The sequence below is a fragment of the Rhinopithecus bieti genome, unplaced genomic scaffold (assembly GCF_001698545.2).
Source record: "Rhinopithecus bieti isolate Rb0 unplaced genomic scaffold, ASM169854v2 scaffold_7308, whole genome shotgun sequence".
In the NCBI taxonomy this organism is placed as follows: domain Eukaryota; kingdom Metazoa; phylum Chordata; class Mammalia; order Primates; family Cercopithecidae; genus Rhinopithecus; species Rhinopithecus bieti.
In genome coordinates, this window is record NW_016805423.1 from 669,942 (window position 1) to 685,463 (window position 15,522).

The window sequence follows — 15,522 nt, forward strand, 5'->3', positions numbered from 1 at the left end:
AAAAAAAAAAAAAAAAAAAAAAAAAATAGAAAAATTAGCCAGGCATGGTGGCACACACCTGTAATCCCAACTATTTAGGAGGCTGAGGCAGAATTGCTTGAACCTAAGAGGAAGATGTTGCAGTGAACTGAGATCACGCCACTGCACTCCAGTCTAGGCGACAGAGCAAGTCTCCATCTCAAAACAAAAACAAAAAACCCACCTTTTGTTTAGCTAGTAAGTTGGTAAGTTTAAAAAAAAGAAAAAACAAGGTAATTTGCTAAATTTCCTTTTTTTTTTTTTTTTTTTAATTTTGAGACGGAGTTTCACTCTTGTTGACCAGGCTGGAGTGCAATGGCACAATCTCGGCTCACTGCAACCTCTACCTCCTGGGTTCAAGCGATTCTCCTACCTCAGTCTCCCAAGTAGCTGGGATTACAGGCGCCTGCCACAACGCCCAGCTAATTTTTCTGTATTTTTAGTACAGATGGCGTTTCACCATGTTGGCCAGGCTGGTCTTGAACTCCTGACCTCAGGCATCGGCCTGCTTTGGCCTCCCAAAGTGCTGGGATTATAGGCATGAGCCACCATGCCCAGCTCCAATTTCCCTTCTTAACAATAAGGTAGGGTTAAATTTTTGCTACTCTGTGAAAATTAATCCACAGCCAAGTCATTCTACAAACAGGAATACATTAAGTTTTCCAATCTAAGACAGCTGAAAAAGTATAGCATATGATATTTCCATCAACAAACTCATAAGACAATTATTCATATACTAAAAAATTAAATAGCCCAAGAAATACCAAACAAAGCAGTGGCTCTAATGGTGAGGAATACAGACTTTGGAGTAGATAACTGGCCACTTACTGTCTCTCTGTGTGACTCTGAACAAGAATTTTAATTCTCTAAGTCTTACCCTCAAGATAATATCCATTTTAGAGTTATCTGTGGGAATTAAATGAGATTTTATATATATATTAACATATATAAAATGATTAGTACAGTGTCTAATACACTGTAAACACTTAGATGATAGTTATAAATAAAAGTCCAAACCTGGGCAACATAGTGAGACTTTGTCTCTACAAAAAAATTTTAAAAACTAGCCAGGTGTAGTGGCACATGCCTGTAGTCCTAACTGCTCAGGGACTAAGGGCTGGCTGATGCCCAGGAGTTTGAGGTTATAGGACGCTATGATTGTGCCACTGCATTCCAGTCTGGGCAACAGAGTGAGACCCTATCTCAAAAAAATAAAAATAAAAAATCCAGTAAGTCGTTCAGAAACTAAGTGCTCTCAAAATACAGCAGATGGAAAGATTAATGTAGTTAGGAGGGTTAAGAGAAGAGTTAAAACCTGAAATGAACTTTTAAAAGGTAACAGAGGAAGATACCTCACAGGCAGAGGGACTCTTGCAGCCAAAGGATGGACATGGTCTAGTAAGCACATCTACTTAGCTAGAGTGGAGAGTTTACATAGGTAGTAAGGCGCAAGCCCAACTCTGAAGGGTCTTCAAAGTCAGGCCAGGAAATGCTAATGCGTATCATCACTTACTGCATGTATTATATAATAAAGACGTACCCGACAACCATCTAATAAATCTTCAGGTGCTTGAAATGCACTGATATCCAGATTTTCTAGATTTTCAAGTGTAGGCTCCAGTTTGCTGTTAAGTGAATTACATATTGATTCACTTATGCAACTTGCATTTATGTTGGAAATATTGCTGACATCTGAAAGAGTACGACCTACATATTTTGAAAACATGTATAAATTTATGGGAGATAAAATAATCATGATTATATATTGTCTATGGATTAACTTTTCTTACAAATATAGGGCAATAAACAACTTCCAAAGTAAGATTCAGGGGTGTTTACTGAAATCTTAGTGGCAAAGTATAAAAAGGGAAAAGGAAATTAATTAAGCCTCCTATCTTACTTAAATGAAAATAGATTTAACACATTTTCCTAATAGTGTCTTGTTTCCCATAAAAATCTGAAGTTGCTGACTTTAAGGTCCAAGAGGCTTACATTTGAAAAAATATTTTAAACATTTTGCCAACACAACACCTACAAAATAGAAACAGTTTTAATTTTTATACAAATACAGACGATCTATAACAATTGCAGCAAAACCATAAATTAAGGAAAGATTAATATATGCATGTCAGTAATGTTTAAAAGATTAATACTTGTATCTTAAGCCTCCATCTACCATTGTTCTTAATTTCTTTAATCATCTTTTGTATTATATCAGGGTATAAAAGAAAGCATTCATTCATTCTAAAAAAAAAGTCATGAACAGTTCAGTACTAATTTTTTACACAATTTGACTATTATACAATTATGCCTAGAAGCATAGCAAACAAGAAAAAGAAATTCCCTATCTCAGTGATTCTATTAACATGCTGATTATTACACAGAAATATGACTGTCTTCAGAATATTTAATCTCAGTGAGACTCACTATCAATTGTGTTGATCTGGCCAGTAGGAGTTGAAGAATTGGGCAGAGTCTTTGCTTCTGGTCTAGGTTCTGTCTTATACATGGATTCATCCTGACAAAAACCTTTCTCGATACTGTCAAAAAACCACTGCGTAGTCACACAGTGTACATTCCATCTCTTGGCACACTCATACTTCTGACCTGTAGCGTTAAGAAAGAAATAGAGAAAACAGGAGAAACCAAGAAATGAAAACCATTAAAATCTATCTTTGCAGAAATATTCAAATTATAACAGGTTAATTATTTTATTTTATTTTTTTTTGAGATGGGGTCTCACTCTGTTGCCCAGGCTGGAGTGCAGTGGTGAGATCTTGGCTCACTGCAACCTCCACCTCCCTCCTGGGTTCAAGCAATTCTCCTGCCTTAGCCTCCTGAGTAGCTAAGATTACAGGCACGTGTCACGACATCTGGTTAATTTTTTTGTATTTTTAGTTGAGACGGGGTTTTACCATGTTGGCCAGGTCTCAAACTCCTGACCTCAGGTGATCTGCCCGCCTTGGCCTCCTAAAGTGCTGGGATTACAGGCGTGAACAACTACTGTAACAGGTTATTTTAAAAACCTATCAACAAAATTAAAGTTACCAGTACTTACTCTTAAACAGCATGCTACATAGTTTATTACAAAGTAGTATTTTAGCTTACTGCCTAATTATATTTTCTATGTGTTGTATAAATACACATGCCATGTGAGAGGGTTTATCTTTTACACAAACTGCAGGAAGACAGGAGCAACTGTGGGGTAACTGAATTAATACTGGACTTGGGTTTGCATATAGGCTCCATCATTTACTTTCTTTAAACCAGCTTGTACAATGTGAAAATTGTAAATGTGTGCAATATAATAAATCCCAACTTTGAACAGACCATTCCAATGTCAACAGGCTGCTACTTAAAGTCCAGGATAGATAAGCCAATAGATAAATTACGTTAAAAATATGTATCTTTTTATTACCTTAAAAATCTTTAACACAATGTATTTTGAAGCAGTATCACAGAGGAATTGAGGTCAATATGTCACATGAAACGTTTTTTGGCATTCTTGAGAGAATCAACAATGAACAGTCTTCAGATTCAGAAAAAGAACAGCAGTATCAACTCTAATCACAGTGATTCTATCACAATTGGCCATACCCAAAGTTCTGACTTAAGGACATTACCATTTAATCTTAATTTCTTCTCAATCTAGGTAGCTTAGTAAAACATGGTACACATATAAAAGGCAATCATAAAAACATTAACAAAACTCATCTTTTATCAATTTGTGTATATTTTAAGAGTGCTGATAAAAAATCATCCAGAATAATGTTATGGAACACCAAACTTAACAGCAATTTTAAAGAATTTTCTTGTTGGTAATTTTCTTTTCATTTTTTACTGCCTCATGTTCCGCAAGGTGTGTCTTCCAGTTAAAACTTGTAGTTCATTCAGTCAAACTAAAACTAAGTTAAGCCTTTTTAAATTAGTCATTAGAAAGAAATGCCAATTAGCTATATTTATTAGTTTTCCTGTTATTTACCCAAACTTCTTGTCATTATTTGGTAACTGTGTGAGGAACATTTTTAAAAAATCAAAAGATACAAAAGTAAGCTTAAATAAAACATCACTAAAAGTTTTTGGATTTTTTATACTTACTCAATGACCTGAATAAATATGAAAAAAAGTCATATAATCGGTTTATAGATTGTGACCCAAACTACCTTTGCAAGATGCTAGAGAAAACAGTATCAAACTAGATTAATGACATGTCAGAAGTAAAAGCTGTTCTCTAAAGATTTTAAAATATTAAATACTAGTGGCTGGGCATGGTGGCTCATGCCTGTAATCCCAGCACTTTAGGAGGTCAAGGTGGGCAGATCACTTGAGGTCAGTTAGAGGCCAGTCTGGCCAACATGGTGAAGGCCCGTCTATTAAAAATAAAAAATTATCCAGGCACGGTGGCAGGTGACTGTAATCCCAGCTACTCGGGAGGCTGAGTTGGGAGAATCACTTGATCCCGGGAGGCAGAGGTTGCAGTGAGCTGAGATTGTGCCACTGCCCTCCAGCCTGGGCAACAGAGCAACACTCTGTCTCAAAGTAAATAAACAAATAAAAATAAAATATTAAATACTAGAGAAAATGTTTCATTTGTCCCTCTGTGAAACACAGTTTTACCTTTTGGTTCTTGCACAATGAGGTGTGTACATTCATTCATTTTCAATTGTCCCATGTATTGACCTCCATGCTTAACTGTGAGTTGCTGAACTTCCTTCCTGTCTAAGCCACATAAGCCAGTCACACAGATTATGCAACCAAGAAAAATAGGACACTTGAAATCTTCCATGTTTATATCAGTATATCTAGTTATTTTTCTGTGGGAATCAAATGGTTAAAAAAGAAAATATTAAATTTACCAGAAGAATAATGAAAACAACACAAATACCACTATTGCTTTCCTCATTTTTTAGGATTTAAAATCATTTTTTTACAAAGGAGAACCACCAAACAGAATTACACTAATTGCTCACCAAGTTCAATAACATGTCTCTAATACAAAGTAATTGTTTCAGATACAGTCTCTCAAAACCATTTTAAGGGAAAAATATACATTTCCTTAACTCTAGCCCTTGCTGGTCACAGTGATATATTTTCCAAAATTGTAAGTCTGAATCTCTACTTAAAAACCCAAAGGTAATTTGGTTGCCTATTAGAAAACGAACTTTTAATCTTCCCATTATTCTATATAAGTAAAAGCAATGATTTCTGGCAAAATACTAACAAAAATATTATTATTCTGTTGCCATGCAAGGCAGATGTGCTGATGAAGTAATCACATTGGGAATGAGAGTTGCTGACATGGAGACATACTTAGGATATGCCGGATGGTGTTGAAAACAAGCCCAGAAAAATACCGATATAATTCGTATGCCAATAGAATTGTGTGGTATTTGGTCTTGTGGTTGTTTATCTAGTTGCAGGGGAACTAAAGTGTGCCCCTTGAAATAAGCTCTAAGCTCCATGAGGGAAGTGACTATCTGTTTTGCTTACTAGATATAACTAAAGCCTAGCTCGGGTCAGATATGTAAAATGGGCTCAATTAACATTTATTAAATGATCACATCTCAGCTGATGACTTACATATGTTTATATTCAACCTTACATATACCATCTTTTGGAAGGAATGCAACTGCCAAAATGACTAATTTATTCTCCATCTTAACATATGGGAATGGAGTTGAAGGATAATGCAACATAAAAGCTACAAAATTGCCAAACTCGTTTTCTCAATATTTCAGAAACATTTACAGCTGAGAACTTTATCACCAAAGCAATTATCACTCTGTAGCTAATGATAAACCCTTAGCCCATTCTATGCCTGTCAACTTATGTCTTGGTAATAAGAGCTTGTAGATTCTGTTCTTCTGTTTTCGCTGGAGAAAACAGTAATGATACAATTTTTTCCCTGAATGATAAATCCAAAGAGTATATCACATGCCAAAATGACTGAATGCATCATTTTCAAATCTAGAAAATATAAAATGTCTTTCTTACTTCTCTTGTGACTTCTCCCAAAGTGTTTTTATCCAAGAGGGAAGCAAAATAGGTTTCTTCAGGTTTGCAGCAACTAAATATTTTTTGCTACCAACTTCTCCCGCAATAAGGTGAGTTACTGATACGTTAAGGTCTCTGTATACTCGTCCGCCCATCATTTGTACATATTTATGAACTTCTTCCTGCAGCCCCAAAAGAGAACACATTAATGATGAAGCAAACAATATTGCTTCCATTTTTATACACTATCTCATAAATACATTTTGCTGTTGATAGTTTGAATACATAAGTGTTACATAATATTATAAAGTTAAATAATTAACCAAATTATTTTTTGGGAGATAAATATGAATTATATTTTAAAAAGATTATTTTCCTATATTTATCCCTTTCAACTCCATGAATGTATTAAACTACTATACAGAGCATGTATAAATCTTTGCTTCTATATATTTTAATATACATGTGTTTTTTAACAACATAAATTGTATCTATATAATATATAAATAGGTTTTAGCCAGGCTTGGTGGTGCATGCCTGTAGTCCCAGCTACTCGGGTGGCTGAGGCATGAAGATTACTTGAGCCCAGGAAATCAAGGTCGCAGTGAGTCGTTATTGTGCCACTGCACTCCAGTGTGGGTGACGGTAAGACCTTGTCCCAAATATCTATATATACGTATTTCTATAGCTCTAAGAATGATTTTTGTTTTTTGTTTCCGAGATGAAGTCTTGCTCTGTCGCCCAGGCTGGAGTGCAGTGGCATGATGTTGGCTCACTACAACCTCCACCTCCCCGATTCAAACAATTTAGAATCCTTTTTTTAAAAGGCTGTCCACCTATAGTGGAAAAAAATGTAAGTGATTAAAAAATGAGTGTCCTTTTAAATTAAAACAAAAAATTTAAATTAGCCAGTTTTCAACAAAACAAATTCTATATTCAATTTACTTAAAAAATGTATATGTATACATATATACACACTGTGGTTGTATATTGAACTTTGTTAAAAGTCACGAACAATAAATGGTAGGTCTTTTAAGTTATCTTCTATGCAGTGAAAAATTAAGAATAATAGATACATAAATTGTTCAATCATGATGAGATCAATATCTACCCTTTTTTCTTTTTCCAGACTTGTACAAGATATGGTTACATCAGACATAACCATATTATAAACTGGATGTTCGGCTCTTGGGACACATTGCTGGTGGTGCATACAAAATATGACTACTTGTGGACCAACAATTCTGCAGCCAAGCTACGAAAAAGAGAAAAGCTTACATGAGTTAAGAAGGAAAAGACCACCAGTCTTACCAAATTACATTTTGTAATATTCACCAATTCTTTACCAAAGTTGATGACCACTGTGGAAAAATCAGCAAATTGTTATAAGAAAAAAATAAAGACGACTATATAATTTCTCAGATACACTATACATTAAACACTCACACACAAAAGCAAATCAAACAATGCAAACTATCAAAAGAAATAAACTTCAGGCCAGGCACAGTGGCTCACGCCTGTAATCCCAGCACTTCAGAGGAGGCCGAGGGGGGTGGATCACCTGAGGTCAGGAGATCCAGACCAGCCTGGCCAACACGATGAAACCCTGTCTCTACTAAAAATACAAAAATGGCCGGGCACGGTGGCTCAAGCCTGTAATCCCAGCACTTTGGGAGGCCGAGATGGGCAGATCACGAGGTCAGGAGATCGAGACCACCCTGGCTAACACGGTGAAACCCCGTCTCTACTAAAATACAAAAAAAAAACTAGCCGGGCGAGGTGGCGGGCGCCTGTAATCCCAGCTACTCGGGAGGCTGAGGCAGGAGAATGGTGTAAACCCGGGAGGTGGAGCTTGCAGTGAGCTGAGATCTGGCCACTGCACTCCAGTCCCGGCGACAGAGCGAGACTCCACCTCAAAAAAAAAAAAAAAAAAAAAAAAACAAAAATTAGCCGGGTGCAGTGGTGGGCACCTGTAATCCCAGTATCTAGGGAGGCTGAGGCAGGAGAATTGCTTGAACCCAGGAGGCGGAGGTTGCAGTGAGCTGAGATCGCATCATTGCACTCCAGCCTGGGCGACAGAGTGAGACCCTGTATCAGAAAAAGAAAAGAAAATAAACTTCAAGAGCCCCTTTCACTCAAAACTGCCTTACTGCTTACACCTATAAGCCCAATACTTTGGGAGGCTGAGGTGGGAGGATCACTTGAGCCCAGGAGTTCAAGACCAGCCTGGCCAACATCGAGAAACCCTGTCTCTACTAAAAATACAAAAACTAGCCAGGTGTGGTGGTATACANAAAATACAAAATTAGCCGGGTGCAGTGGTGGGCACCTGTAATCCCAGTATCTAGGGAGGCTGAGGCAGGAGAATTGCTTGAACCCAGGAGGCGGAGGTTGCAGTGAGCTGAGATCGCATCATTGCACTCCAGCCTGGGCGACAGAGTGAGACCCTGTATCAGAAAAGAAAAGAAAATAAACTTCAAGAGCCCCTTTCACTCAAAACTGCCTTACTGCTTACACCTATAAGCCCAATACTTTGGGAGGCTGAGGTGGGAGGATCACTTGAGCCCAGGAGTTCAAGACCAGCCTGGCCAACATCGAGAAACCCTGTCTCTACTAAAAATACAAAAACTAGCCAGGTGTGGTGGTATACATCTGTAATCCCAGCTATTCAGGAGGCTAAGGCACAAGAATCACTTGAACCAAGGAAGCAGAAGTTGCAGTGGGCTGAGATCGTGCCACTGCACTAAAGCCTGGGCAACAGAACAAGACTCTGTCTCAAAAGAAAAAAAAAAAAAAAGAAAGCCTACTGTAACATAATTAGCCTTTCAATCCTGGTCTTGCCAAACCAAAAGAATGCCAATGTACTCATAAGTTGCATAATACTTCATAATCGGCAAAGAATGTATGTCTATTGAAGCAAAGATAAACCAAAAAACAGACTACCAAAGGAACACACTAGAAGTCAGCAAACCTTTTTGAGGTGATCAAAGACAATGCCACTAAAAGGGTCACAGATATAAAGTGATCTGTCATTCTCCTTTATCTTCAATGCCTCTTCTTCTGTAATAATCTGAAGATATTCTTCTGACTGGAATTCTTTTATGGACTGAAAGAAAAAATAAAATAAGAATGTACCTGAAATGACTCCCCTGTATTTAGGTCCTATTCAAATTCCATCTCACATCCAGCCTTTTCCCTATTGAAAGTCACCATCATGTTTTAGACCTCTGCAGAAGGCTCCCAAATGGTCTTTTTCCCTTCCTTGCCCTAAATCGGTGCTCTACACAGCAGCTAATAATATTCTTAAAAATACAAATCAGATCATGTCACTGTCTGCTCAAAACCTAATATCTTCACACCGCACCCAGAATAAAATCCACATTTCTTACTATAGCCTTCAAGACAACACAGTCTGGTTCCTGCCTATCTTCCCACCTTTACCTCCTACTTCTCATCTCCCTTGCTTACTCTATTCCAGCCACTCCCACTTTCTTGCCAGCCCTGGAACAAGCCAACCATAACCTCATTTAGAGGCTCTGCTCTCGATCTTGCAGCAGGGAATACTCTTTTTCCAGGTTTTCACCTGACTTAATCCCCCACTTCAATCAGGTCTGCTTAAATATCACCTCCCCAGAGATGCCTATCCTAATCATGCTTTCTCAAATACCCTTCCTCTACCCTCTACCCTTTTAGTCTATTTTATTTAAAAATACATATATATATATATATAGAGAGAGAGAGAGAGAGATATAGTTTTTGTCTCTCTCCCCTGGAAGTTTCATTATGTATCTTGTTTGCTACTATATCCTGATACCCAGTAAGCACTCAAAAATGTTCTGAACCAATTTTGAGGTCCTTATGTTAAATACAGTAATCCCTTTAAAAGTGTAAGTCAGATCAAGTTTACTCTTCTGACTGAAACCCTCCAATGGCTCTCCACTGAGAGAAAAATGGCCCACAAGGCCCTACATGACCTCTTTACCATTATTCTCTGACACATTCCTTAGCACTCTTCCCCCGTCCCTCACTTACTACACAACAGAACACTAAACTTGGATAGAGACTACAGACACTTTCCCAGGGGCTGTATAAGGTTGCTCTCTCTGCCTGAAACATTCTTCTCCAAATATCTGCAAGGTTATCTCACCTCCTTCACGTTTACTCAAATATCTTTTTCTCCATAAAGCCTACCCTGATCACACCCTATTTAAAATTATAACCCCCTTTTCTTCCCACCCCCAAGAAACATCCTCTGGAACCCCTTAACCTGTTTTGCTTTTCTCTCTTCCTAATTTATCATATCTGATTAGTGTCTATGTCCTCCTGCTAGAATGTAAGCTCTGAGAGAACAGAAATCTTTGCCTGTTCTGATCACTGATAAATTCCAAGTACTAGAGAAGTGCCTATCAAATCATGAACACTTCAATAAATACTTGCTGAATGAATGAAATTCAAAAAAATCTGCTACAAATCTTCTCAAACTTTAATGCACACTGACGATCTTGTTAAAAATGCAGATTCTAAGTGGTAAGTCTGGATTGGAGGCCAAGATTCTGCATTTTGAACAAACTTCCAGGCCATGCTGATACAGCTGAGATCTGTGAGAAGCAAGGCTCTATATCACCTCTACTATCATCCAATTATCACACTGTTCATAATAAAACATAATTTTTAACAATTAACCAAAAAATTTTCAAGTATGACCAGTATACGACTGACTCAAATTTTTACAGCACACAAAGGACCACTCTGCTTAGGAGGCAAATGAAAGCAACTTAATTTCCAAGAACTGCAGGTCAGTCACATTAAACAGCAACGTGATAATAGACTTCCAGCCCCCCGAAATACTTAATAATGTACTTAGATCAATTCGAAAATATGTAATAATGATATATCTGTATGAACGTAGACTATTAAATTATTATGAAAGTGAACTATCTACTTCTAAGACATAAAGCCCAACAAATCAAAACACTTAAAACAAGAAAATGAATTCACGGTATTAAGACGTTTTCAACTCTTACCTCGAGAGCTTTAAAAAAACATTTGGAATTGTCTGAAGACTTTAAAAACTTCACAAAAAACGGTTCTTTGTCATTTCTGGACATTTCTGAACTGTCAAAATAAAGGAACCATTAACAAGAACAAAACCACATTAGATATAAAGTTCCATGTTTAACCCACCTATTTTTCCACGCAGACAAGAATGCCTAAAGACAGACATTCTGGCTCTGCCGGTGAATTCGTCAAAGGCATTTGTAAGAAACCCTGGAATGTGGGCAAAGCCAAGAAAAAGATAACAACACCAATCCTTGCAAATCAGAGAGCAAAATTAACCCAAATTGAATACACTGAGGAGGGCCCTGCTATGAAGGCTCTAAGCCCTTGAAGCCAATGGACATTCAATTGCACTTGTTTTATGGATACACTGAGTGCATCTGTCCCTGCGGATACCCACGGCCTGCGAGGTTCGTTCACCCCTCAGTAAACAGATTTTAAATATAAACATGGAAGCCAGTTAGCATGGTCTTGCCCCTACATAAGGCCAGATGTTCCGGTTCCCAGCTCCAGAAAAAGGCCTGGCTCTGGGATCACGGAAGCCACGTCCTTTAGGTGTCAAAGGCCCACCCGTCAGTCCCAGGGCCAGTTACTAGGACAGGAAAAGAGGGTCCCGAAGGCCACAGAAGGCATCGCGAACCCCAGTTGGGGCCGGGGAGGAGTGAGTCCCCACTCCGCGCCTTACTTACCTCGTTGGAGCCTCGGGGTCTCCGGGCGGCGAGTCGGGGGACGCGCTGCCCGCAGGGCGGTGGCTGGGGTCGGGCGCCAGCCCGGCGCACAGCCCCCTCCCCCGACTCGGCGCCGCCCCTACCCCAAAGCAAACGCTGGAGAACCCGGAAATTGCCCAGAACGGGAACCGACTTTCGCGCCAACCGCGCGGCTGCGCTCGCCTTTTCCGGTGGAAGTGACGCCATCGGCAGCTGCGGCAGGAGAGCGGAAATGTCAAAAGTGAAGGTGAGCGGTCCGTGGGCGGTGGGGCTTCAGGGAAAGCTTAGGCCGGATCCCTTGGGTTTAGGGCTTTGCTGGGCAGGCCTAGCCTCCGCGGCGAGTAGGCCCAGCGCCGTCGGTTCAAGAGGTAGGACCACAGGCCAGGAATACTCCTTTACTGTTAAAAAAGCCACGGAAAGAAAGGATGTCCTCAATAGATACTTACTTTACACCTGCCTTATACCAGACACGCACGGGAAAACGTATTATCCAAAACAATTCCTTGAGGCAAATAGTGGTAGTTCCATTTTGCAGATGTAAAAATGGAGGAAGTTAAATGATGGGTTCAAGGGCACACGGCTAGTAAGTGGTAGAATTAATACTGCATCCAGGTCTTCTGACTACGGACTGGGTGGATTCCCTCCAACACAGCAGGAATAGAATCACTGCCTAACACAGCCACAAGATGGCAAGGGAAGAAAGGATGACTTACTACACAGCTAATGCAAAGGGATCTTTGCCAAGATCTTCAATGGCCTCCCCTCCTCCTCCCCTTCAGTGGACATCTCCGTTCTCTTTCTCTGCATCTGCCTCGTACTGGGGAGATTCTAGGACTGAACCTAAGGTTCAAATGGCGGAGAGCAAAAGGAGAGGGGGTAAAATGGGCCTGCAAAACCTTAGCTCAGTGATAACTAGTGGTAAACTGATTAGTTGTTGCTTCTTTTCATTTTATTATTTTAAAATTTTTTTTCTTATTTTATAAAATCTTCCAGCCACTATACTAATGCGGATCATTTTATTCTTGACTGCTGAGATTGAGAAAATGACTTTGGATTTACTAATGTAAAAGTATAATGCCATGTCCCTTGATCGTTTTTGTTTTTCTTTTCTCTTTAGAGCCTAAAGATAGTAGTGAGCAGCTTGAGTCTTAAGTGTTTGAATACAGCGATGGAAGGTGACAAGGATTCTTTGCTTGGCCAAACTTTAGTCAGACTCCTCAACTTTCTCGTAGGTTTATCTGTGTATTTCCTTGGAAAATCCAGTTAGAACCCTCCACCCTCAATATCTGATCAGGTTCCTCATCCTCTACCATCCTTAGGTGATGTCTGATCACCTTCACCTATTTTCAGCAAGAAACCCCTTTACTCCTGAAGTTCCTTCTTAGTAATGTTTTATCCAGTGACCCCAAACTTTTGTTCCTTGGCTATAAATTCCCACTTGCCCATGCTGTATTTAAAGTTGAGCCCACTCTCTTTCTCCTAAGTCAGCATCCCATTGCCATGGTTGCTATACCTATCCTGATGGTCCTGAATAAAATCTGTCTTACTATGCTTTAATAAATAACTATCATTCATTCATTCTTTATTTATTTATTTATTTATCACCAAAAATGAGTCAGAATCAATTAACACTGGGGCTCAAAGGTAAAGGCCTATTGCTGGGGAAAGGTGAAGAAAGCCTTAAAAACAAAAAACAAAAATCACTAGTGGTGGAAAAAAAAAATAAACCACAGTTAATTGTTAAGGTGCAAATCTGACCTGAATCTGTAATAATAATTAATATTTCTAGGGCACTTTACAGTTAACATGGGACTCCTCACACTATTCCCGTTTACTCTTTTCAGCAACCCTGTAATAGATGGGTATCATTGTCTCATGTTGTGGAGATGGGGAAAGTGAAGTTCAGGGACCGTGTCACTTGCCCGCGCCTTTCCTGACACACCACACTGCTCCTGGGTACATGCTGTCTGCCCATCTCTGTGTGAAGGTCCACAGCAGGGAGGGAGCCCATTCCTGGCATTTCTGGGCCAAGTAGAGACCTCATGAGAGAAGGAGATTCATAGATGCTGCTAATGAAGATGAAGAAAATGCACCGTTTAGCTTTTAGCCAGCCAGAACTTGATACCAGAGGAGTGACCTGTCTTTAGAGTAAGAATTCACCACTAGGGGCAAGTTCTCCCATTGTGTGTCTCCAGACAAGCAGAGAGGGTCTGTCTCTAGTACCTACTCCTGGAAAATGGATAGAGCAGTGGTTCTGATGTGTAGTCTCTGGATCAGCAGCATCAGCATCTCCTGGGAATTTTGGGGGAATGAAAATTCTTGGGCTCAACTTCAGATCTATTAAGTCAGGAACACTTGGGGTAGGGCTAGCAATCTGTGCCCTTCAAGTGATTTTGATACACATTAAAGTTTGCTTGAATAGCAGTCCTTCAGTTAAGGGTGAAAATGGTTAGTCATTTCTCAGCATGCACGGAGGATTGATTCCAAGGCCCCCTGCGGTAACAAAATCTGAAGATGCTCGAGTCCTTATATATAACCTATGCACATACTCCCATGTACTCTTTTTTTTTTTTTCCTGAGATGGAGTCTCACTGTTGTGCAGGCTAGAGTGCAGTGGCACAATCTCAGCTCACTGCGACCTTCACCCCTGAGGTTCAAGCAATTCTCCTGCCTCAGCCTCCCGAGTAACTGGGATTACAGGCGTCTGCTACCGCACTCAGCTAATTTTTTGTATTTTTAGTAGAGACGAGTTTCACCATGTTGGCCAGGCTAGTCTTGAACTCCTGACCTCGTGATCCACCTGACTTGGCCTCCCAAAGTGCTGGGACTACAGGCGTGAGCCACTGTGCCTGGCCACTCCCATGTACTTTAAATAATCACTAGGTTACTTATAATACCTGATGCTATGTAAATACTATGTAAATGGTTGTTATGCTGTTTTTTTTCAATTTTATTTATTTATTTATTTTTCCACTATGGCAAATTTTACACAAAAATTGTATTTTTTTTTCTGAATATTTTTGATCCCCAGTTGGTTGACCTCCTCAGATGTGGAACCCACAGATACAGGGGTTTGTGGTCCCTGAAGACTTTGGTGAAAACGGGGAAAGGTTGTGATATGACCTCAGAAGCTGAGGTTTTGGTGCTTGCTTTGGCAGCATATTTACTGAAAAAAAAAAAATGGAATGATACAGAGATTAGCATTGCCCATGTACAAGAATGACATGCAAATTTGTGAAGCATTCCATATTTGCCAGTCTTTGTGTTTCATGCCTGTAATTCTAGTACTTTAGGAGGCCCGGGCTGGCGGATCGCCTGAGGTTGCGAGTTCGAGACCAGCCAAAGCAACGTAGCAAGATCCCCCATCTCTAATATTCACAAAATTTTTTTAAAAAGAAGCTGGGAACCAGGTGCTGTGGCTCACATCTGTAATCCTAGTACTTTGGAAAGCCAAGGTGGGCAGATTGCTTGAGCCCAAGACTTTGAGACCAACCTAGGCAACATGGTGAAACCTCATCTCTACAAAAAATACAAAAATGAGCTGAATGTGGTGGCGGGCATCTGTAGTCTCAGCTACTCGGGAGGCTGAGGTGGGAGGATCACCTGAGCCTAGGAGGTCGAGGCTGTGGTGAGCCATGATCGTGCCACTGCATAACAGAGTGAGACCCTGTCTCAAAAAAGAAAGAAAGAAAGAAAGAAAAAAACTGTAGTTGGGGTTGGGAATTAACTTTCCCATCACTTTCCT

General features: G+C 39.7%; 2 protein-coding genes across 4 annotated transcripts in view; one reads left to right on the plus strand and one right to left on the minus strand.

Annotated features, from left to right (window-relative positions):
- The window catches only part of TOPBP1 (DNA topoisomerase II binding protein 1), a 64,759-nt gene extending 52,808 nt beyond the window's left edge, over positions 1 to 11,951 (minus strand). Inside the window, exons 1-8 of one of the 3 annotated variants that reach the window (XM_017872417.1) lie at positions 11,760 to 11,951; positions 11,037 to 11,127; positions 8,984 to 9,118; positions 7,124 to 7,267; positions 6,013 to 6,194; positions 4,636 to 4,832; positions 2,446 to 2,625; positions 1,559 to 1,725 (exon numbers count right to left, since the gene is read on the minus strand). In XM_017872417.1, the coding sequence (XP_017727906.1) occupies positions 1,559 to 1,725; positions 2,446 to 2,625; positions 4,636 to 4,832; positions 6,013 to 6,194; positions 7,124 to 7,267; positions 8,984 to 9,118; positions 11,037 to 11,120 (1,089 nt within the window). In that variant the 5' untranslated portion in view covers positions 11,121 to 11,127; positions 11,760 to 11,951. The remainder of the gene's footprint in view (positions 1 to 1,558; positions 1,726 to 2,445; positions 2,626 to 4,635; positions 4,833 to 6,012; positions 6,195 to 7,123; positions 7,268 to 8,983; positions 9,119 to 11,036; positions 11,128 to 11,759) is intronic. The other 2 variants (XM_017872418.1, XM_017872419.1) reach the window with 2 other exon arrangements.
- LOC108529864 (uncharacterized) lies at positions 11,219 to 13,337 on the plus strand. Its single transcript, XM_017872396.1, has 3 exons — positions 11,219 to 11,287; positions 11,626 to 12,145; positions 12,895 to 13,337. The coding sequence occupies exons 1-3, from the start codon at positions 11,219 to 11,221 to the stop codon at positions 12,927 to 12,929; spliced, it is 624 nt and encodes a 207-aa protein (XP_017727885.1). The 3' UTR covers positions 12,930 to 13,337.
- The last annotated feature ends 2,185 nt before the right edge of the window (positions 13,338 to 15,522 follow it).

Excerpts from the sequence above, each read along its gene's own strand:
- LOC108529864 (XM_017872396.1), top strand. The coding sequence starts at position 11,219 with ATGCCTAAAGACAGACATTCTGGCTCTGCCGGTGAATTCGTCAAAGGC. Across the intron at positions 11,288-11,625 it reads TTTGTAAGAAACCCTGGAAT|GTGTCAAAGGCCCACCCGTC; the intron begins GTGGGCAAAGCC and ends CACGTCCTTTAG. Across the intron at positions 12,146-12,894 it reads CAGCGCCGTCGGTTCAAGAG|AGCCTAAAGATAGTAGTGAG; the intron begins GTAGGACCACAG and ends TTTTCTCTTTAG.